This window comes from Cryptomeria japonica, chromosome 3 (assembly GCF_030272615.1).
Source record: "Cryptomeria japonica chromosome 3, Sugi_1.0, whole genome shotgun sequence".
Taxonomy (NCBI): domain Eukaryota; kingdom Viridiplantae; phylum Streptophyta; class Pinopsida; order Cupressales; family Cupressaceae; genus Cryptomeria; species Cryptomeria japonica.
In genome coordinates, this window is record NC_081407.1 from 671,830,843 (window position 1) to 671,856,350 (window position 25,508).

General features: G+C 33.7%; 1 protein-coding gene across 1 annotated transcript; it reads left to right on the forward strand.

Annotated features, from left to right (window-relative positions):
• Positions 1 to 3,390: 3,390 nt before the first annotated feature.
• LOC131030626 (immune-associated nucleotide-binding protein 1) lies at positions 3,391 to 24,123 on the forward strand. The gene is made up of 5 exons (XM_057961507.2): positions 3,391 to 3,737; positions 15,678 to 15,952; positions 23,063 to 23,227; positions 23,314 to 23,391; positions 23,837 to 24,123. Exons 1-5 carry the CDS (start codon positions 3,515 to 3,517, stop codon positions 23,984 to 23,986), a joined length of 891 nt encoding a protein of 296 aa, XP_057817490.1. The 5' UTR covers positions 3,391 to 3,514; the 3' UTR covers positions 23,987 to 24,123.
• Positions 24,124 to 25,508: the final 1,385 nt, after the last annotated feature.

The following is a 25,508-nucleotide window of genomic DNA, read 5'->3' on the forward strand; positions in this document are numbered from 1 at the left end:
AGAAGAGTGTGTATCTATAAGAATGAAGAGCCCGAGAAGAGGTAAGGGGAGAGAGAATATGAGATCTAGTTCATAGAGAGAGATGGAACTACGACGGAAGGGAGATAAAGAAGGGAGAGGTGAGATGGGGGTTTGAGGAGGGTGGGGGGATAGAGATGTAAACATGAAGGAAAAGACATATTTGTGGATGAAGAACATAGACAAGAAGAGAGGTGAGAGGCATACATGAGATATTAAGGAGGATTAGGGGAATATATAGGTAAACATGAAGGGAATAAGATACTTGGAGATAAAGGGGAAGGGAGGTGAGAGGCCTAGAGGGAAGGGAGAGGAGAGATGGGGGTTTAAGGAGGGTGGGGGTGATAGAGAGGTAAACATGAATGGAATGAGATACTTAGGGATAAAGGACATAGAGGGGAAGGGAGGTGAGAAGCTCAAAGGGGAGAGAGAGGTGAGATGGGGGTTTAAGGAGGGTGGGGGGATAGAGAGGTAAACATGAAGAAAGCGGAGGAGAGATTGAGGGAAAGAGGTGAGAGATGGAATGAGATAGTTGTAAGGATGGAGAGAGAGATACAGAGGGATAGGGGAATAAGGAAATTGTGAGAGATAGAGAGGGGAGGAGCAATGAAGAGTAGGGATATAAGAATGAAGGGAGATAAGAGGTAGGGGGGGAGAGAATAAGAGATTTGGTTCATAGAGAGATATGGAACTACGAGTGAAGGGAGATAGAGGTGGGTAATGTGATATCTATCTCATAAAGGAGGGTAATGGGACATGGATGAATATGGATACCTTGAGAGCTCAATGTGAGATGGATAGACGTGGATACCTCGACAGGTGGAGAGCGAGGAGAGAGAGGCCATAATTGGGAGAGGGGAGTGAGATATAAAATGAGAGACAAAGGAACAAAGAGAAAGAGGGAAGGAGGGGTAGATGGTGATTTTTTGAGATACTTAGAGATGGTAAAGGTAGATTTAGGTGAGGGGGAGAGTTCACAAAGCAAAAAAGAGGGGCCAGTACCTGTAGGGTGAGAATTGGAGAGGGGGAGAGAAATATACAGAAGGGAAATAGAGGTAATTTACTTAGAGCCTAAGGAGGGATTGATAAGAGACACAATAGGTACATATAGATATAAAAGGAGAGAGAGATAGCTAATGGGACATTGTTTCTATGTACACATTTGGCGCTCTCCCTATTTGGCACGCGTCAAATGTGGAATATGGACCACATTTGGCACTCTCCTTATTTGGCGCACACCAAATGGGAAATCCCATTGATCACATTTGGCGCACACCAAATAGGGAGAGCGCCATATTTGACACGCGCCAAATGGCTCACTTTGGGAAACACCAAACCTATGGGTTGGATTTGCCTTGGGCATCCAACTCAAAGGTTTGGACGACTATTTCAGGCTAGACACATGTTTTTATCAGAACATTGAAAATTTTGACATATTTTTGGTCGTGTTTTCTGTCAGGTTTGCATGTGTTTCAATGAAGTTTAAAAAAAAATACCGTGGTAAACTTGAGCTCCCTCTTAGCTATCCAACAATGTAATTTATTTCAAATTTTGATTTCGTTAAGTCTTTCATCTATAATTTATTTTGTCAGTGTGTCCATTTTTTGTCAAAAACCAACATGCACTATTTTGGGTATAGATTTTTACACGTTCATTGGATTTTGAAAAAACTTACATTTTTAGAAACTAGACTCCATTCTACACAATTTAAATAATTTTTTATTTTTTTTAAAATTAGTTTTCAATGATTTTAGGGGGGAGCACGCTCAAATTTCTGTTTTTAGGATGTGTCCACTTCAAAAATTAGGAAAAAATCATATACTCATTTAAAAATTAGCTAAAAAATCTGGTATAAACTACAAGGTGTTAGCTAATTTCTCACTGAAAATTTTAAAAAAAAAGTTTACATTTTAGGGGGGCCACAACAAACGCTATGTTATGTTTTCTGCATAAAAATAGGACCACTTTTGTCACCCCCCTTTTTGAAGTACTTAATCTCCACCATTTTCAAAATAAATTAGTAGTTTAGAAAGTAGACTCGAAGCACTCTATCTCTTGTTCTTGTTGAGTCTTCAAATTTGGAGTGTAATTATGTTCAATTTGTCGTTGAAGTTCAGACTTTGCTGATTTCAGAAAAAAGTGGCATTTTAAGACCCCTTTTGGTATCACAACTTGGTGCATATACCCTTTTAAAAAAATCATTCAAGATCTTCTTTCCATAAAGACTAAGGGCAACTCCACTAAAGAGCCTCGCGAACCATCCTAAAATTAAGTTCTATCGTCAGTACTAAATATCAATATCATGGAATGAATTGTATACCAAGGTATTAGAATCTCATCATTACAGGGCAACCTCTTAGTTAAGTTTGTTGTTTTGACTTATATGTGATATGACTAGCAAAGAATAAGAATGACACATAGAGCACGTCATCTATCATGCTCAACATTTATGAAGAGTGCTACATAGTCTCAAAAGTTTTTAAAAAAATCATTTAAGATATTCTTCCCTAAAAAATTGAGGGCAGCTCTACTAAACAGCCTCAAGAACCAGCCTAAAATTAAGTTCTACCATCAGTACTAAATATTAATACCATGGAATGAATTGTATACCAAGATATTACAATCTCTGGAATGAATTGTATACCAAGGTATCACAATCTCATTGGCAACCTCTTAGTTAAGTTTTTTTTTTTGACTTACGTATGATATGGCTAGCAAAGAATAGGAATGACACATAGAGCACGTCATCTGTCACATTCAACATTTATGAAGAGTGCAGCACAGTCTCGAAAGTTTTAAAAAAATCATTCAGGATCTTCTTTCCATAAAAACTGAGGGCAGCTCCACTAAACAGCCTTGGGAACCACCTTAAAATTAAGTTCTATCGTCTGTACTAAATATTAATACCATGGAATGAATTGTATACCAGGTAATTAGAATCTCATCGTTAAAGGGCAACCTCTTAATTAAGTTCTGTTGTTTTGACTTACGTGTAATATGGCTAGCAAAAAATAGGAATGACACATAGAGCACATCATCTGTCACATTCAGCATTTGTGAAGAGTGCAGCACAGTCTCGAAAGTTTAAAAGAAAAATCATTCAAGATCTTCTTTCCATAAAAGCTGAGGGCAGCTCCACTAAACAGCCTCGGGAACCACCGTAAAATTAAGTTCTACCGTCGGTACAAATCAGTCTGTGTTCACAACAGGATAAAACGGCGGCGGTAAATAATCATCTTGCATTGAGCGGATTTCAAAAAGTAGATCGTTCGTTTCGCCTGAAGTGTAATTTCTGGGGATGTATCACACAATTTTTTCCTACTTCAATGTGATTTTGAAAAAGCAGATGAACCATACGGATTGCTAATTAAAACCCGCCACCATAGAAATAGGCAAGTCGTGCTTATTTTATATTGAATAAAATCATCATCTGCATTATCGTCAATTTTGTTGGCTGAAGCAGAAGCAGAAGCAGAGTTAGAAAAGGAAAAAGAAAATGGGGGGAGGCAAGATGGAGGAAAATGATGTTAATGGTAGTGGGCGGGTCACAAATCTGGTTTTGATGGGCCGGAGCGGAAATGGTAAGAGTTCAACTGGTAATTCCATTCTTGGACGCACCGTCTTCAAGTCAGAATGTAGTGAATCGTCTGTAACGAAAGAGTGTGAGTTACAGACAACTTTTCGGAATGGGCGAATAATAAACGTGGTTGACACTCCTGGTGATTATATACCCTCTTTACCACTTTATCTTATTTCTTTTTCTTTCTCTCTTTCTACGTTTTTTGTTTGTGAGGTACGGCATGCTAAAATCATTAACCAGTTTTAGCGAATGGTCGTATGCTGAGAGGAATGCCTGGGAAAACAAAAGTGTTTTGCCTTTAGCACCTTGGTGTATGTGAAAGTTACTGCAAGTGAACGTACGGTTAGTCCCTTATGGCTTAAATTGTTTTGGTGAATCCTGTTTACAATTAAAAAAAATTGGAAGTTGTAATATTTGCATACAGAAGCCTTTGTTTGTGTTTTTCTAGGAGTAGGAAATTATTTCCGAGATTTACAATGGGGTGCCTGTTTTTATATTTGGTATCATTTGTACTAATTTAGAGTCCAAACTTGTCAAGACTTTGTGGAGCGCTTTGGAGATGCAGTAGTGCAATGGTGAAAGTACTTATGAACATTATGGATTTGCAGAGTCTGTAACTAACAAGGAAGTTCACATAATGTTCAGTGCGATTCAATGTTGATTGAGAGACATTATTTAGTTGTGGGCATTCTTCAGGAAGCTGTTTTAGAAGTTTAAAAAATTATTTGTTTCCATAAAAAAGATTGGAAAAAAAGAAAGTAAAAGAATGGATATTTAAGTGGTGAAAAAAAAAAATTAGAGCAAGAATTCAGTGAAAGATAAAAAAGAAATACCAAGAATTTGAAGGAAAAGTTGAATGAACTGAAAATAATATAAAACTCCTGCAAATGAAAAAAGTTATCAAACTGGTGCGATATTCAGAATATAAAAAAATACAGCACTGAGATAGATCAATTCATTGAAGACTTCATTATGCACGTCTGTCACATCCCCGGTAGCCACGTCCATGGTGGACTGTGAATGAGGGGATATATACGGGTGGTGAGAGCTATCAACTCGATTGACACTCGAAACTATTTATGACACCAGCTTTTTTTTCAACTATTCCAAAGGAGTCAACAAATCAATTAATGGAATGGCAAAAGGGACGTACACATATTGTTTGAGTAGACCAGAAAGGGGTGTCATGCCATAAATAAGGTATGGGCACCTCACCGATTAGAGATGTAGCACCGATAATTCACAACCTCCGATCCAAAATCTTTATTGAAGAAAAAAAAAGATTCAGAAATTGCTACAAAGCAATAACACACAATGGATATTTCTATTAAATCAAACTGAACGCTACAATAACTCAGTGATCAGAGACAATTTGTCTCTGCATATAGAAGTCTTAGAAACAGTGAATGGAAACTTATCGTGCAGCAGTTTTCTATATTCAGAACACCTAGATTTAAGTTATGCAAAAGACTACTGCACATGCAGCCTTACTCATGTAAAGTCAGAGAGATTACAGTTCCAACATCTACCCCTTAAGTTTTTTATTACAATCAACAAATAAATTTTATGATGCAATTATGCATCTTTGTGCTTGTGTCATAGTCATCTGTTCCAATATCATATATAAGTGGGTTAAAATGATAGTGGTCCTTCGTAGAAACCATGAAAAATTTCTCTCTTTTTTTCACTTCTCGAGAAAGTTGATCTTTTGCTTGCAGCTGCAAAGAAACCATAATATGGTTTTATTTTTCTTTATCATTCCATTGTTGGGAAAGAATTAAAGGCGTTTCAAATTGAAAAGAAAAGAGCTCGAATTATAGAAAAATTGTGATTACTTATTTACCTGTTATAAGTTTTGGTTGATGAGAAAACCAACTAATTTTTTTGGATCCCTCAACTCAGCAGTCGAGTCACCCAACCACAACACCATGGCAGATGTTTCAAAAGAGGTTGGATTTATGATTTTTCGTTTTTTTTAAATATTTTTGAGGGATGCCAAGGGGATTTATGGGCATTCATCATTCATTAAGGCCTTTCAAACTTTCAACCTAATGTAGTACGCAAGAAAACATTAAGACTCCTCAACCTTTGTTAGTACCATCCTCTATGCCTGGGCCATCATGAGAGCCCGTGGATGGGTGAGACGTCCAAAATAAACAAAAATGGATCCATGGAAAAGGCTTCAGAAATTTTCAAGCAAATAGGTGTAAATCAATATTTCGGAATCTTTGTCAGCATTCTTCTTGCTTGCATTTAAAGGAGAGTTTCAACAAACATTAAGGCAGAAAAGGGGAGAGAATGTAGAGGAAGGTGCACAAAAGAACAAACAAGGTAGTAGAATCATGTGAGGGGGACTAGAGAGACAAAACTCGAAGTAGAGATTCAAGGGGGAGAATGTACATTGCATGTGCATGGAAGAGGAAAGACATGGTGGAGGGTGATCTAGAGCTTGGCGAACTTATTGGAAGGTGTCTGAGTGTTAAACGTGGTCTCATGGAAATGCATAGATTGCTGGATATGCACAAAGTGGATTCGTCAAAAAGTCTATGGTCGGTGTGAAGCCAAATTCCAGAACAATTTCTCACATTGCCTCTTTATGCCATTATGAGAGCTTCCCACTACAATCAATGCTTAAAAGTGGAATAAATTTCATGGAGGATAGAGAGATGTTTGGGAAGTTTTGTTTGATGGAGTGGTTGCAAATGTCTTGAACGATACGCGTGATGTTACATGGTGTCATTATCTTTCATTCTTGACATCGATATTCACAAATGGGTTGATGAAAAGGCCTTGAGGCCTTGGAGAAAATGCGACTGGTAGAAAAAAAGTAAAGAGAGTAGAGCTCGACTTCCAACCTTGGTCGTATCCCACCTGCCTATGCCCAAATGAGAGCAGCTTAGATTTCACCAGATAATATGATAAAGTCATGCTCTTGATATTCGTTACGTGAGGCATTAACGGATTGATAATTAACTTAATGCTCTCCAAAGTAGTCAACTAAGCGATGGTTATTGTGCAAGAGATATATCTTTTCTGCAAGTAAGATTATATTGTAATAAGTCTATTAGGTACATGTAGGTTATGATAATTTATTTATTGCATTCTAAAGCTCGCATCCATTGTTCTTGATTTTATGAAGTATGAACAATAATTGTAATGCTTTGTTTGGGATCATGAGTAGAGATCAACTAGGATGACTTCTATGTATATTCGTAGTCATCATTAAATGGTGAGACATTAATATGGCAATGTTGATTTAAACATCTATTAGAGAAATATAGTATTAAACACATAGCACTGTATGATGGCAATTCAAAGTTATCACTCATGTTTATTCTAGGTCCCCTATTACTAATAAATAATTATAGAAAGTGATAAATTATTATGCATCATTGGAGAACTCTAAATGAAGTTTGGCACTTTAAACTCAAAAATATTGATAAACTATCAAATAGAAATTGTAAATGTGTAGTCCACCATATCAAGATCATAACATTGGTATAAACTTGATGACCTCGTGTTCAACTTTCATACATACTTGGTGAATGGTTTGTGATGGAATGCTTCCATGTAAATGACACCTTCCAATGCTTCAAAAGTATGTTTAATTAGACTAGTAAGGGAACCTAGTCCTATAATATGGTGACTAAGGGGAGTTGTTATTTATTGGGAGTCAGCGAAATAAAAACCTTCAATGGCTTTTCCTTAGAATATAGCTTTTGGATGTGGTGATTATGATTGTAATAATGTAAGTTAATGTTTATGTATCCACTATGGCATGGTGCCATCATCTAGTGATAAGTATGATTGATGTAAATAAAGGGAATTTCTTGTTAAGTAATCAACCTAATCTTTATGTCATAGAGATGAACCTATGACTGATGTAAATAGAGGGAATTTCTTCTTAAGTAGTCAAACTAATCTTTATGCCATAGAGATCATTAACTAATAACTTAATTTAATGAAGGGTTCATTATTTCAATAGATTTGTGTTCAAATTTTAAGATAAATAAGATGACAAAATTCTAGATCAAATCTTTAGCCGCAAAATAACCTTTCAACATGAACTAGTAATAAGATATAATTTATATGAGCATTAGTTCTTGGTTGAATAGCATTAAGGGTAACTTCGTTTAGTGGTACAACAACCACATCTTGCTCCACGTATCATTATTGTTACAACTTAGTAACATGGGGAGTCCATTGATATTGTGAAGAAGGCTTTATGTTTCAATAAATTGTTTATCAACCTCTTAAATACAAGAATCTGGATACAAGATTTATCATATGCACTAAGGGAAGGGTACTAAAGTTAAACTAGATTTATTTTATATTGACTATCCTATTATTGCCTGAATATGTGTATGGATTTGATTTGGATAAGTAGTTGTACTCCTTATAAGTGTCGTTGATCTAAGATGTTCTATTTAAGATGTGTGATGGTTCAATACTTAGCTACTTATGATGGGTGATAATTACAACCATTGAAAATAAAGAAATTTGGAGACCTTCATCTTAGTAACACCCATTCCAATGTATTGAACTGATTTATTACAGTAGCATCACATATATATTCAAACATATCTTTACATGGTCTTCCTTCATTAAGACCACCTTTGGTTTTCTTAGGGGTAAATATGTGCCAAGGTTGTGAAAACTTGAGGCATATATCTGTCTCATGTGAAAAAAATGGTTGTGTCTAGTATCTATGTACATTATATTAACCTAAGGAATGGCATATTTTATCCTAGTAGATGAAGTCGTAAAAAGAACTAATAATAAATTAGTTCTCGTAGTGTTAGTAGTAGTTGGTATGAAAGAGGGTAACAAAGGAATTTAATTTCAATTGAAAGCCTTGGTGTCATAAGCGTGTAATAATGAAGTGAATAATAAGAACTTATAAGAGATTTAGGACAAGTTCAAGTTGGATTATGAATAATAGTGGGTAGAGTTGTATTTGTGATCTCATTATTTATAAATAGAGTGTTATTGTAAGTGTTGCTAGATTGTGGGATTGGTTATGTGTTTTTCTAGATCTAATGTTAAATGTTATTATCGAGGGAAATACTTAGTGGAACTTTGGTCATTAGAACATGTGTGTATGCATCCTATGAGGGACCTTGTAAGGAGAATTGTGTGTTACTTTGATCCCATTTGGAAGTAAGTATGTAACCAGTCCTTGGGTGAACATTGCCCTCGTGACCTCAAGTCTATCAGGGGAGGGTTTAGGGGGCATAATTCCTAGGTTTGGGGGTTGTTCCTAACTAGTTTGACCTTCTCTTTTTAAAAGGATTTATTGTGAAGCTAAAATGTGTATTAGATTTTTATGAATGAGTTAAGAAAAAATGATAACTTGTATTTAATATATAGTGTTCTTTTGAACAAAATGAGTGGTTTGACTACCTTATAATCAATATAGGTTTATATGTACTTCTTGAGTAGAGCAATCTTGTGTTGGATCAAAGTTGTTTCATGTGTTTTTGAATTTTATCTCTAGACTTATAGGACTCTGTATAGGCTCCTAAATTAGTCGATTGTGATCTACTTAATCTTAGTTAGAAATTTCTTTTCCAATTATAGTGCTAAATTGGGTACAAGTGTTAACTTTTACAACAAAGGATGGAGTAGTGACCCTACGAGGGAATAGTTAGATGTTGTATACCTTAAATATGTAGACTAATCCTCTTCATTTGAGGTGACCATCAATGGATAAATCCCATAACCTGGCCAAAGATAAGCTTATCAATGGTAAAGATTTGTAGTAGTCAAGAAGCATACCATGTCAAAGGACTGTTAGTAGTACCACTTAGATGGCAATGAAAATATTGCTAGTGGCATATGGGCTTTGGATCCAATAGTATGCAAGTGATGGATACCCCCATATTTCTATAGAAGTCTAGATGAATTCTACCAAAAATGTATGGGCCCTGGGCCAATAGCATACAATAATGGATGTCTAGTGTAAGCTAAAGTTTTGGATGGTTTTTCACTAGTAGCGTGAGGGTCTTAAGGCCAACATGTAGGTGAAAAATCATCTAGCTCACTTAGCTATCTTGCAGATTACAAGGAAGAAATTTTCTAATTAAAAATAGGTAGGGAACAATTGGAACAACCACGGTATATTTGTGGCATATCTTGATCTGAAAATAATATAATTGACCTTGTTGGGTTGTGGACGGACATTTTAATGTACTATGGGATACATTGAAACCTCTTCCCAATTGGTCATTGGTGTAGAAGACCAAAGAAAAGAATGTGATCCTGGTGTAGTGTGCAATGCACCAATATTCCTTTTCTATTTTGGATGCATTATGGATAAGTGAGTGATATTCATTATGGATGTGTTAGTATCTCATTGTGTTATGTGATATATTTTGGAGATAGTCATTATTGATATGCGACTTATGTTGGATCTAATCGTCATAAATGTATATATGTGATGTGTAGGAGCTAGTCACCTTGTGTATATTTGAGGTATGCTTGAGTCACTATGGGAATTGAGGGATTATGGAATGATATGAACCCTATGTTTTTGTGTATGTTTGCACACTATTGATTGTTAATGTTTGGTAAGGAACCTATTCTTGATGGAAGCACAAATATGGTTCTATTAGAATTGGATTACGTTAATAGAATTTTCTTAATGAATAGTCATGGTTTAAAACAAGATCATATATATCATGCACACAGATAGAATGAACTCCTAGCATTCAGACCCGTTAATGGGTTTGATAGGGCTAATCCTAAGGTGCCGGAAGAAATTTTGTCTACATAGAGACCACTAGATCATGCTTGGGTGAAAGTGAATTTTGATGGTGCTGCTCGTGGCAATCCTAGTATTGCTGGTGCGGGATGTATTGCTAGGGATTGTGAAGGAAAAATTATTGCCAAAGGCATGCAACACTTGCTTCCGTGTACAAACAATGAAGTGGAGGCCCAAGTGGCTATACTGGCAATCCATATGGCAAGAATGTTAGGGGTTTCTAAGATCCATTAAGAAGGGGATCCGCAGATTGTCACTCAAGCCATTATCAAAGGCAAGGCTCCGAATTAGAAAATTGATAGGGAAATTCAGAGGATCAAAGCTTTATTGTTACATTTTCAAAGCTTTAGAATCACACATATTTTAAGAGTAGGAAACAAGGAGGTAGATCTTCTAGCAAATGAAGCCTTTGATCTCCAAGTTAGTGATATCAAGATTGACATCAACCCCCCAATGATTATTATTTGAATTGGGACTGTTTAAGTTTGGCTTGCTGATTAGACCATATGATTGGCGAGTGAGGTCACCTTGGCGGCAAGTTAGGACGGGCTTTTACTACCTATCAGTATGGTGGTGGATTTGGATCTCCCCATACTCGAGGATATCCTCCCCTTTCCTCGGGCGAGCAAAGGTAGTAGAATTTGGCAACATTCACTTGGCTAAGTTGGTGGTTTCTTCCTCAAGCATGGTACAATAGTACATAAGCATTAATGGCATCTGTAACTCCACACATGCCACCATCTTATATCAACTGAACAACGTTTAACATCTATGACAATTACGGCCTAGCTTGTTGAGTGGAGAGTCTATGGCAAGTTTACATCGAAGAGTTTGAGGTTGTTTGTGGTGGTAAGTCACTTTTCTGATGTTGTGTGCAATCTTGGTTGTTGTAGACATTCTAGGCTTGTAAGGTGATTAGCAGAGAGAGCTAGGGAGTTGAACTTCTCCCTGTGGGCTTTGCGTCCAATGGTGGTTTTCTGGGTACCCATTTCAGATGAGTGACTAACGAACATTTTCATGTTTGGAGAGGAAACCTTCCTCACCAGGGTGAAATTAGTGCTTGGAAATGAGTATATGTCGGGAAAATTTAAGTATCAGATGAATTTGGAGGTTGCATCTATGTTCATTGCTTGGTGTTTTGAGTTGGAGAGCAAGGAGAAGGTGGAGTGGATTGTGAGAAGTTGTGTCTAGGAGGAATGGTGTGGCGGCTTGGACAGTTTTCTAAGAATGTCTTGAGATGGGGCGGAATTTTTTCTCAAATGGAGCATGGGTTTACGCCAACGAATTCAAATCTCCTCTACATCCCTACTTTCTTTGGAGTGCAAACTTCAACAAGGAGGCTAGGCGTGCCTCGACACAAGTTGGAATGAATGAAATAAAGGAAATCCTAGAGCTTTGGAAAAATAAGAGATCAAACTAGAGCTAGAGAAGTGGGGCGAATTTGGAGCTAAGTCATCCCACTTGGGGGCACCTTTCTCTTCTTGACGAAAAAGGGGTCATCTGAGAAAGTCAAGGAAAAGGCAGTGTAGACGCGCTTTATGGATTGGCTTCCCTCTTGAAGACAATGATGATTCAGAGGACTCTGAAGAGCAGCCATAATAGACTGTTTCACCTTGTGGGAAAGGCAAGGAGATAGTCTCAATGAATTAATGTTAGAGACTTTTTTTTGCATTCTTTTGTTCATATTCAGGCATACATGATGTAATTTCTATGGAACTTTGCCTAGGTGGTGGGTGATTTTTTTCCTTTGCTTGGACTAGATGGTGGGTCGAATGATTTAGATGAAAGGTTGTTTTTTGTATTTATGATCTAGAAGTTTCGTAAAACGATGATAATGTAATATTGGTTTGAAGGAATAGAAGAAATATTTACCGGTCAAAAAAAAACTCCTAGCATTCAAGTGCTAACTACGAAGACTCTAATTTCCACAAGAGGATACATAGGTAGGGTAATTTGGAATGAACCCTTGAGACTTAGGTCTAAGTCTAGGGGTGACTTGACATTAGGAGCTTACCACATTTGAGTGTAAGCGTAAGTGGTGGGGTAGAGTTGTCAACACCATGGTGATTGAAGGAATTATGAAGTTGACACTATTAAGTTAGAACAAAGTTGTTTGGTGGATTAAGTTGGTATTGATTGTGAGTTAAATTAAAAAAAAATTAAGTAGCAACCAAGGGGAATAGTTGTTACAATGTCTTTCCTGATACAAATGATTTGGCTCTTCAATTGATATATTGTATGATACATGTATTCTACTTCTTTGGATAAAGAAAATAAAAAATACTTGGGAGTTATAAATTTTGTTTATAATTGTGATGATAAGATTAATCATGTATGTATTGCAAAGAATATTGGTTTCAAGATTATACAAAATACAGGTCATGATAAAAAAAATGTTTAGGAAAACATGGGCAAGATATTATTGAACCCATCAAATAAAGGTAAGGTCAAATAATGAAGGCCTTGGATATATTAGAAGCAGATAAAATTTTGTTATATATAATACAACTATAAGCAAAGAAGTTCAAGAACGTTTGTGTTCTCATTGTAACTGTTATCACAAAAGCTCGCACCCTTTCTGAGCTATCATCTCAGCAACCTTGTGAAACATGGAAACAGCCCCGAAGTGACCTTGCGCAAGGGGGTTGAATCTTCGGAGAAGGTTGGCTTCCTTCTCAATCGAAGTGCAGGTGTTGAACCAACTCAACACCTTAAAATTTACTACTAACCTATCCTAACAACTTGCAGAGGAAAAGGGAAGAGGGAAATGCTTAAAATGAAAGGAGGTGATGCACCAAGATAAGAGATTATTCCTCATCCCACCCGAAATGGCACAAGGAATCAACTGAAATACTGAGGAGATGCGCAAACTTCAGTTGCATGAGTGACCCAAACTCATGTATGAAGGTAAGTGTCAAGACGGGAGAAATATTCCCACAAGTCACACTCAGAAAACAAGTTAACACAACATATATGGAGAGAAGAGCCACAAAACATACACATATGATGAAGGTAAGGAAACATACACAGCATGCATAAGTTGAAGGAAGGCAAGAATATAATTTCAATTCATTCAAAGGCCAAAGGCAAAACTTATAGTTGCAGAAATGCAAAAATAATTACAAGTCTTCAAGAGAAGAGAAAGAGTATAGGAAAGCTCAAGGCAGTAGGGAGAGAACCCTTTACAATGAGGCATAACAACCTTATATACTTTTTCCAACAGTTGCATCCAAGTAGGAAACCCTAACCATCTTGGTCGAATTTCCCCCCAAATCCCTACTTTTAGGGGTCAAAGCATGTCTAGAAGGGGATGGACTTAAGCTAGAAGTCAAGCCAGCCTATGCCTTTCCATAAAAGATCTCAAATCTGTATTTATGACATCTAGAATATTCCTAGACAAGCCTATAAACCTCATAAATGCGCTCAAGTAGGTCCAGGAAAGGTGGTGTACAAGTCATAATAGTTGGTGGAGCATTTAAGGCCTTGAGTGTTGATCACGTTGTCTAAAGTGTTGCAAGCCGGAAGTTCGGGGAAGAGAAAACTTGCCAAGGAAAGGAACTTTGAAACCTCGGGGTTCTGGAGTTCCAAAGAAGGAAGAAGGAAGGAGACAAGGCAAGGAACTTTGGAACCTCAAGGTTCTGGGAAAAGGAGAAGCTTAGGAGAAGAGATGAAGGAAAGGGAGGCTAGGAACTTCGGAACCTCGGGGTTCCAAAGAAGGGCAAAGAAAAGCTAAGGAGAGGAGGGGCTAAGAGGAGGGAAGGATCTTCGGAACCTCAGGGTTCCGGAGTTCCGGGGAAGAGAAAGAAAAGCAAGGGAAGGAACTTCGAAGCCTCGAGGGTTCGGAGTTCCGAAGAAGGGAAGGGAAAAGGAGAGGAACTTCGGAACCTCGGGGTTCCGTAGTTCAGGAGAAACTGAAGGAAAGGCTAAGGAAGGAACTTCAAAACCCTGGGGTCCCGGAGTTTCAGAGTAAGGAAGAAAGTGGACAAAGGAGAGGGAACGAACATCGGAACCTCGGGGGTCCGGAGTTCCGGGGAAAGGGGAAAGAGAGGGTCTAGGAACTTCCGACAAGACAACATTTCACTTCATGATTCCATCGTCTTCTCTTGATCGATGTTGGAGCAACGCTGGTCCATAGAACATATCTCTGATCGGTTCTTACTGATGGACCAAGGTGTCATAAAATGACAATAGTAGCATACAAGGTTATAGACAACAAATGTGTTGGGTTATCTTCACACAATTTGTGGATTGAAGAATCATTTTTTAAAAATATGTTGAAATAAACAGTCTACAAAAAAATTTATGTGATTGAATAGTGGATGGATTTTTGCACTTAATTGAAAAGAAAATTGCATATAAATGAATGACTGATGATTACTGATTATGATTGAAGATAAGTATGAAAATCCCATATGTGGTTGCCTTGTATGTCATCTGTAAAAGTTTGTGATTGAAAACTATATAATAATGTAAAGTTTTTTCTGTGAAAAATGAATTTTAACATTATATCCCAACTAAAACTATATCTCTGATGTCCTCATGAGTTGTGATGGAAGTCAATGATCATGATAATATAAAAGTATATCAACAAAATGTTTGTTAATTTTCTGTTCTCAATGAACTTTAAGATTATAATGCTGCGACAATCTAATAAACTTGTAGCCATCTGCAATACCGTAGAGAACAACAGACACAATCAGCATAAGCCAGACGATAAATAAAAATTCTCTTTTTCCCCTAAAACATCTTATCATAGGCATTGTTCAACGTTACATAAAATCTTAAATATTCTTAACATGGCACAGACTCTTTTCTTTAACATTATCTTATTCTTCAGCTCTTATAGTTGTTTAAGATTAATGACCACCTCTATCTCACCATTATGTCCTGAGTGCAATTTATGGCAAGTTATATGTTCTTGCCAAAACGACAATAAGTTTAAGACATTGTAGTTAATGCAAATGCTTCTTTCTGACTGGTTAATGTATTCCTAGAATTGCTTCTCTTTTTCTTGAGTTTTATAACAGGAGAATTCTAAATTCTTATTCTTGCAGCACATATTAGGGATTATATGGCTTCTTTTTCAGATCAACATCAAGTTCCATGGAGCGCTTAGAGATTAATTATAATTAGAGTTTTACAAACTCTAGTAGTTTTGAGATTGCGACTGAAATTACCCATTAAACAACTTAATGCCATTTAGGGATTTCAATATTCTTTCAATTACTAATTCTTTTCTGTTAATGCTGTTTTCAATCAATGCAGTAACAATTTTATAACGATTATTTAAGTAATTATAAGTGGCAAAATTTGCAGGACTCTTCGATACGGATGCTTCTCCAGATTTTCTTGGGAAAGAAATTGTAAAATGTATTGAACTTGTAAAGGATGGAATTCATGGAATTGTTTTGGTGCTTGCTGCTGAAACGCGATTCACCACTGAAGAAGCGTCTGTTTTAGATAACTTGCAGATGCTGTTTGGACCAGAAATTGTGGATTACATGCTTGTTATCTTCACGGGCGGTGATAAGTGGGAGAAAAAGGGTTTGACAGTAGAGAAAAAGTTAAAAGAGTTTCCCGACAAGCTCCAGGTATGATTTTTGTTTGCTAAACTGTTTATAGTGCATTCTTCATATATACTATAATAAATGTAGTAGACAGTATGAACATACCACCTATGGATATTTGAAATGTTATTATTATTTTATCTCACATTCATATTTCAATTTAGGTATTATGATAGTTCAATATTATTAGTAAAAATTTTAAATTGGTTTATGGGATTGAAAAAGTACAATGAAAACTCAAATATAGTTGAGATGTCTCCAATGAGTTTTCAATCGGGGGAAACATGTCTCGCTACTTGAGACACATCCTAGGGGGTTGAAGACATGTCTTCATACAAGTATGACAAAATTCAAAAGAGAACAAAATAAGTATTAAAGAGAAAGTATATAAAAACAACTATATCATTCAATGTCTCATTGGTCTTGTCATATCTACTAGATTGTCATATGCATATATCTAGTCAAGCTTGAAGAAGAAACAATAAGAATGAAAGAAACAGTCTTCCAAATGCAGAGTATTATAAAAGCAAGTCTTTGGTCAAACATTAGCAAAGATCAAGAATCTCTTAAAAGAAAAAGAGTCAAGCATCTATGATCCTCATAAACCATGAAGGTTTGAAGAGAATTATATTTGTCTTCAAAGAGGAAAAAATCTCATAGTGAGCAGAACATCTTAAAAATAAGAATATTCTTTGAAGCAAAATCTCACAATGAGAAGAGCATCTAAAAAATAAAATTATCCTTGGGTAAAGGCTTTATCAAGAAAATATGACACTTGAGAGAAATGTATTGATTGATTTTTATGGGGAAGTGGTGTAAAATGCCTCTGAATTGTGCCAAACGAACCCTCAAATTATCAAGGAATTGGAGATTAGTGTAACTTGGAGTTTGCATTAGCATATCCAAAAGATGAAGACATGTATTTTACTAGCATTCAAGCTTCAGGGAAAGAGATTTATGAGGCTCTAACCACATTGACTATCTGTAGGCTCTATAGATAACATATTTTATAATTTTATATATTTCACTTGTAAAAAGATGAAATAAATCAATTAGAAAATAATGTAAAATAAGTTGGTTCACGCCAAAGCCTATAAGACCTTGCATGACAAGAACCTAAACATACATTTAGAATAAGTTTCACATTAAATCAAATGCACAAAAGATTTGAATACTTTATATGAAAAAGAAAATCAAATATAATAATGATCATCCATCTAAATCTATATATCTTAAAAATCATTTAAATAATTAAACTATAATGCATACATAAGATTGAAGTATAAAATTTAACTTACATTACTTGAACCAAGTAGTGGTTACTACACACCATCTTATTTGTTATTGTATATTCTTTGCCTTGTCCAAAGATTCTTTTAAAAATGGAAGCATGACAATATTGTATTTAAATAAATTAAATTTTAAAAATTTAATAATATTATTTGTCTAGTTATAATATCTTTAGACCTTTTGATTAATATATTCTATTCATATGAAATTTTTTGGATTCGATTGTGTATTTTTTCCCCATTGAATCCAGAAAATTTCATATGAATATAACATGGATTGTAGAAATCTCATGGCATTAATATATTCTAATTAAAAATTTTCTTAAAATAAAATAAAAACACTAATATATAAAAATGGCCAATAACCATATCATCCTTGAAAGATTCTCTATTTGGCTGGAAGCAGATGATAGGTGTTGTATCAAAATTTAATACTTTTGGATAGAGTGTACCCCTTAGTTCTCATGAGGATATCAATAAATTTGATTGATTTCCAAATTTCTTATATCAAAATCTTCAATGTTTTGGGTCTTGGAATCCCCTTATAAACCTACAAATTTTAGAAGAACCTTAAGTATATGAATCTTGAAGTTCTGGTTTTGATTGGACGACAAAGTACTTTGGAAGGATGCCATGCTCTCCTATGATAGAATCAGTCTTTTGGTAAAAAGATGGAAAGGTAAAGTTGACATTAAATATCATTGTGTGTGTGTATTTTGCTTCTTTAGCTTTTAATTTTTTGAGTGTAAGTATCTAAATATGTATTGTTTGTGTTGTCTTATTCTTTCTCCTCATCCCTTGTGCTCCCCCAACTCTCCATTTCTACCTTTTCACATCTCTCTTTATAGTGAATCTTTGGTTTGCAACTCACCATGTTACATCTCCTTGAACTCTCTTCCATTCTGGTGATGGATCATGGAATATGATTCAAAACATTGATCTTAAAAATTTACACACAATCGAATCCAGAAACAACCAAATAATATTTGTATGAATTGTGGAAATCTGATAACATTAATTGATGAGTAATGATAAAAAAGTGTTGAATCTAAGTGTAGAATTCGACCATAAAAATATACATTTATAAATTGATCCATTTTCTTTTTAATCATTTTTATTTGAGCTTCTATCCTTTTGTGTATGTTGAGCTAATTGTGATTGTTTATAGGTGCATTTATGTAATCTGGAGTGAAGATTTTTTTATTTTAGTGTTTTTTAGCTGCATTTGAAATATAACATGTCACATGAAAGTTCATGTGATCTGAAAGGCCTTAATTTTAACTTGTTAGTAAGGCCTCCTCCCTATATTATGACACAATACATGCCTTGGACACTACCCATAGATCTCTTGAGGGGAAGTGCTCTTTGATCTTACTCTAGGCTCTAGCACGAACTCTTTGGGAGAGGCACTATAGATAATGACAACAATAAAACAATAAAACAAATCATATCTTATCTTTTAGAAAAAAGAACTTTCCTTTTTTCTTGAGAAGAAATTTCTATTTTTTTCAAATGAAAAAAAATTGTTTTTTTATGTTTAGTGGTGTTTAATATTTTGAAGATATTCTATATATCTCTAATGTCATGGAGGAGAAATTATTGTAATAAAATTGTGATAACAACAATTCTCAAGATCATAAGTGTTTTTTTGTGAGCAAAAAGAATATCAATATCTTGGGCCATGGATGTTTCCTTGCCATTTTTCAAGGTTTTACCATGTAAATCTATGTCTTGTGTGGTATTTTATTATTTCATTTTATTTATTTTGTTACTTATTTCAATCCAATTTTTGCTGCAATATTTAATCATTTTGGGTTTTAAGCTTTCACTCCCACGAGAAGTTGTGTTAGAGCAATTATCTTGGTAAAGATTGTGTTAGGATTTGATGTTGATTTTTCTAGCATCAAAATAGAAAAGGTTTCAAATGCAAGGTTCAAGGTGGAAAAATTTGATGGGAAGAATAATTTTGAGCTATGGAAGCTTAATATGCATGATTTGTTAGTATAACAAGAATTACAGAAGGACTTGGTAGGAAAGTCGAAGAAAATTGCAAATATGACTGATGAGAACCAGAAAGATTTGGATACGAGAGCTCTTAACACAATTCAATTATGTTTGGGAGATGAGGTTCTTTTCAATATTATAAGAGAGGAAACAATAGTGGGCTTATGGAGTAATATGGAGAGCCTTTCCATGACAAAATCCTTGACAAACCAAATTTACTTGAAGAGGTAGTTGTATAGTTTGTGAATGAAGGTATAAAAATTGTTGATTATTTAAATATTTTCAATTCTCTTATTTATCAACTAGCTATTGTGGGTGTAGAAAATGAAGATGAAGACAAAAACAATAATGTTGTGTTGATTGCCCAAATTCTAAAATCACTTATTCACTTCTATTAGCCTTACCACAATTGACACCTTTGAATTTGATTATGTTGTGGGAGCTTTGTTGTTTGAAGAGATGTAAATGAAGTCTAACATAGAAACTTCCACAACAAAAGAAATGGTGGCTAGAGGTCAATCCATAGAAAATGGGAGAATTCAAGAGGTACATAGAGATATAAGTCAAAAGGACAATAGGGTAAGGGAAAATGTTGTAACTGCAATAAATTAGGGTGTCTCAAGAAAGATTGTTGGAAGAGAATGATGACTCTAAAAAGGAAGAAAAATTAATTGAGACAAGTTCATATGGTCGGTGAAGTATTATTTGTTTGTAATAGCTTACAATATCAAGAAGAATGGTTATTTGATTTTGGTACTCATATGTATCCATGCATGGTAGTTAATTTTCTACCTGCCAAGCTATTGATGGTGGTGTTGTTCTTATGTGAAACAATGAACTTCATGTAAGATTGTTGGGATTGAGAGCTTTAAGATTAAAATGTTTGAAGGCGTTGTAAAGATTTTAACCGAGGTAAGACATGTATTTTCACTTAAAAGAATTTAATTTCCATGGGAGTTTTGGATTCTAGTGTTAATTTATTTGTCAAGGTGGAGTATTAAAAACTAGTTATCAAAAGAGATGGAATTTAATTTATTTGATATTAAAATTTAACTTTAAGTGGGAGAAAGAATTAGTTTGATTTATTTTCAATGAGGATTATAGTTTCTCCTTTTAATTTCTTGGTTAATATTTATAATTTTAATAATATGTAATATACTTAGCAAATTTTAATATTAGAATAAATATAAATTTCAATACTTTTAAAGTAGTAAAAATAAAATCACCCAAATTAAAAATTAAAATAAATATAATGTAATATAATTAACTATAAATTGTAAATAATAGTTAAATATTTCAATATTAAAAATATATTATAATTTAGCATGATTTTAATATTAAATTGAATATGAATTTCAATATTTTTTAGATAGTTAAAGAAAATCACCCTTACATTTCAATAAAAAATTAAAATAAATAAAATATAGTATAATTAATTATTAATAATAAATAATAGTTAAATATTTCAATATTTAAATTTGAATATAAACTTAAAATATATTATATAATTATAAAATATTCATATATAAAATTAACTCTTAATTATTAATCATTGTTAATATATTTTTAATCATATTTGATATATTAACAATAATTAATAGTTAAGAATATATATTAAATATAATTAAAAATAACAATAAATAATAGTTAAAAATTTCAATATTTTAATATTTAAATCTCAATATAAAATTTAAATAAAAATTATCAAATATAATTTAAAAATATACATGTACTTAACTATTAATCATTGATACACGTGCACGCGCTCACTATCTATCTATTTATATATATATATATATATATATATATATATATATATATATCCTTGTCCATGCAACTTTGCGATTCATGTGTTGAAGTCTAGTTTTTAATTGCTTACAATATAGATCTATGCTATGGAAATGTTCTTAAATATTTTTAAAATGTAGTTTTTGATTGTTTTTTTTTCAATTTTTATGGTTTTTGGTAAATCCTATTGTTTCTTGGATTTTTTCCCAATTTAAAAAAAAAAAATTATATTTTTGATTTGCCTATTAATTCCCCAAACTATTAATGCTACTATGGTCTGAACCATTACATAAGTACTATAAAGACAAAAAAGTGAGAAAATCCATGGGACTCACAAAGAGTGAGAACCCAACACCCCAAAGCCAACTACCAAAAAAGAACAAAAAGAAGCAACAACACCCAACCAGATGCAACAAAAACCAACGACAAACGAGACTATAAACAAGAAGAACAAAACACATAGACCCACCCCTACCAAAGGCACACGCCAATGGCCTACCTAGTGAGGAGAAGGAGAGTCGTTTGTTGAATCTCTTGGTAGACAAGATAGCAAGGGATTTCAGAGTCCCAATCAACCTAGAAACTGATGCCTCCAATCTTGGTGTTATATGTTAATGATATGCTTGTAGTAAGCAAAAATATGGCTAAAATCAACAAGTTAAAGGCTCAATTGGGTAGGAAATTTGATATGAAGGATCTAGTCTAAGTAACAAAACAAGTTGTGGGCATAGAAATACACAAAGATTGGGTAAATAGTAAACTTTGGTCATCATAGCAAAAATATGTGGAGAATATCCTCATAAGATTTGGTGAAAGCAATAAATATCCCTTTAGCTTCCCATTTTAAGCCTTCTTCATATTAATGTCCTAGTAATAAGGAAGAAAAGGATTATATGTATCATGTATCATATGATATTGTTGTAGGAAGTTTCATGTATGTGATAGTATGTACAAGATTAGATATGTCACATGTAGTTAGTTTTGTCACGTAGATACATGACAAATCCAAGTAAAGAGTATTTGATAGTAGTGAAATGGATGCTTCAGTATCTAGAGGCACAAGTGATTATTGTATCACCTATAATGGTTGCAGTGATTTAGTATGTGTTTATTTTGATTCAGCTTTTGTAGGTGATTTTGGCAAAAGGAGATATACTTAAAGTTATGTGTTTACTTTAGCAAGAGGAGTTGTTTGTTGGATTTCAAAGCTTCAAAAAATAGTTGCTTTGTCCACAATTAAGGCAGAGTATATGGCCGTCTCACATCCATGTAAAGAGGCAATTTGGTCGAAGGGTCTTTTGGGTGAGTTTAGAAAAGTGCAGAACAAAGTGATTCTATTTTGTGATGGTCAAAGTGCTATCCATTTGGTTAAAAATCTATCTTATCACGATAGGACAAAGCATATTGAGATTAAATACAATTTTGTAAGACAAGTTTATTGATCGAGGTAAAGTAACTCTTGTTCATACAACAGAATACTAGTTATGCAAATATATTGAGGTGTAGTATGACTTATTTTGGCTAGCTGTAAACATGATGAATGGACATGAGCAAGTATCACGCAAATTGTTGTCAAGGTGGAGATTGTTGAACAATGACAACAATAAAACAATAAAGAAAATAATATCTATCTTGTAGAAAAAGCAAAGTTTTTTCTTCCAGGGAAAATTCCTGTGTTTTTTAATTATTCTAGGTTTTATGCTTTTGCTTTGACAATATTTAATGAGATATTACTCTAGGTTTTATGCTATTTAGTTTGTGCTGCAATATTTAATTATTTTGGATTATTGTCTGTGGATAAAATTTGCAAAATATACATATTGATATACAATTTATAATTTTAAGACAATCTGAGCTCCTTTTTAGCTTTTGAAGTAAAAAATTTACTCACCACCTTCGTAATTTTAATTTTACATATATTTTAAAAAATTGTGTTCTATAAATTTTCTGATTTATTTTCAAAGCCCTAGTCCAGTTGAAGTTCAGGCCTGATGAATTCTTGGAGATGGAAGTTTTCGAACAATAATTCTGATGTTTATTAATCTCCATGCAGAAACTTATATCGCAATGCAAGGGGAGGATGGTGGTTTTCAATAATGAAAGTTCATCTGAGAAAGATATGGAAAGAAAAATAAGTGAATTACTAGATCATATAGACAATATAATTAAGGACAATCAAGGTCAGCCTTATTCCAATGAACTGTTCCGGCAAGCTCAGGTGTGTTTGAAACTTTGACAAGTGAAAATGCACAGAAATTGAATATATTATATTTGCTTTTTGCGTTTGCTTACTCTTTTTTTCAGGCGAAGTCAGAGATATTGGTTTCCAAACAAGACTTGATAAAGCATAAGGAGGAACTGGTCATACAACTCCGTGAGATGGTAAGCTAATTATTACCCAGAGCCTTGAAACGATGTGTTAGAAATGTCGTTCAAATGTTAAAATGTTTCAAGCCAAAGGAATTGGACCCATAATTTTGGCTCCTTGCAAAGCTGTAAAGATTTTACAAAAATGCTGAGATAATATGCTTTTTACTGTGTTTATGTGCCTTTTGGTTTGGCATTTAGTTTTTGCTTGGAGGGCTTGTCTAAGATCTCTTGTTCATTTCAATCATTCTTTTCCTGTTGTTTATTTGCAATAACCGGTTTTATAACTTCTTATTATTTATATCTATTTGTTTCTTCAGTCTCTGTGTCATTATGTTATGTTACGAGCCCTTGGACAATGACATGAAGATCGCATATTTTACGAGCCCTTGTTCAAATCTATCCTTTGTTTGGAATTGGAATTTTTACAATTATTTGCATTACATTCTTGTGTATTCAGATGGAAGAAAACAAACGTGTTCTGGTATCTCGGATGGAAGAAATCTCCGTGTCAGCAGAAAAAATCCGCAATCTTGAGGAGGAGCTGAAACAATCCCAAGAGGATCTGAAAAACTCCCAGCCAAACAACAAATGGTGCTTTATCATTTGAGCAAAATCCATGTATACTTTTCTCTCGAAAAATGTAAATATGTTATCCTATTGAAATTTAATGACCGTTTAGAGATGCCAAACTTCTGTAATCTAAGTTTCCAAATCGGTTTATGTTGTAACTATAATTTTAAAAACTAAATGAAAGGATGGAAGTCTATTGTATGTGAGAAGTCTTATTTTTTTAATCCATTGCTTGATTATGGAAGGTGATGCGTGGAATTTGTATGTGGAATATAGTAGTTTTATAAAATAAGTTTTTTACATAAATTCTTATAAAATTGTATTACTTTGTGTTAATGATTATGTATAATATCGATTTATCAAGTTTAATTAAAATTTATTTTATTGGTATGAATTAATTAATTGATGAAATTACATCATGTAAATGATTGAATATATTTTATATTATTTTTTTCATACATCAAATAGATTTAGTTTCTAAATTATTGGTACAAGATTAAAATTTTCAATTTATGTACAAATAAAAGCTCACTGAAGGAAAGTAAAAGGGACAAATCCATAGATAGCTGACAACTTAATGACTTCATTTCTAGAAGTTAACTATGTAGTATATCAAATTATTGTTATATAATTTATATGTCTGATGTTTATATGTATATATGAACTTATGTTTTTTTAGTTAGAATAAATCTAGCTAGAACTTTTTTTCATCTTTCTTTAAAATGACTTTTTAAGATAAAAAAAATTAAATTTGGGTGCACAAAAAATATTACCAAAAGTTTGACACATCTTTATGTTATCACCCTACAAAAGATTGCCAACTGTATTTGTTTGTAACAAACATAAATCTTTAAATTCTTGCATGTAGTTGTCAATGATATATGTAGGTTATGAATCTCTATCAAGAAGCCTTTCTTAATTCTCATGTATCTTGATTTATTTTATCTTCTTGATAGTTTCATATCACATTCAATGGTTGTTGCAAGATTTTAAAGTATCTAGATAATATTTATATATTTGGATTGCATGGAGTATGGCTCAATAATTCGATTGTATCAATATCACACTAAATGAAGTCTTAATGATGAAGATTTTGGATATAGTTGTTAATCTTTATGTGATTTATTGTGTGTAAATTGATGAAACCTAACTAGAGTTGATTCAAGGTCAAGATACTATAGTGTCTTACATGTGTGTCAGAGAGAAAAATAAAAAGGCCAGTTCTTTTTCAAAATCCATTTCTACCCCTCATTTGTATTATAATATGTTATCATCTAGATAGTTGTTCTTATAATCAATGATTATTACAAGAGTTTAAGATATCCATATAATAATAATAAGTTTGGATTGCATGGAGTGTGGATTAAAACACATTTTGATTGCAATAAAGTTAGCGAAAAAGTTCTTGATGATGAGAATTTTTTATGCTATTATTAATGTTACTTGAATAAATGATTTGTTATCTAATTTAATTAGACCTAGTTAGAGAGTCAAATTGGGCCTAAACATTTTCAAGCTTTATATATAGCCTAGTTCATGCTATTGAAAATATTTTCCTA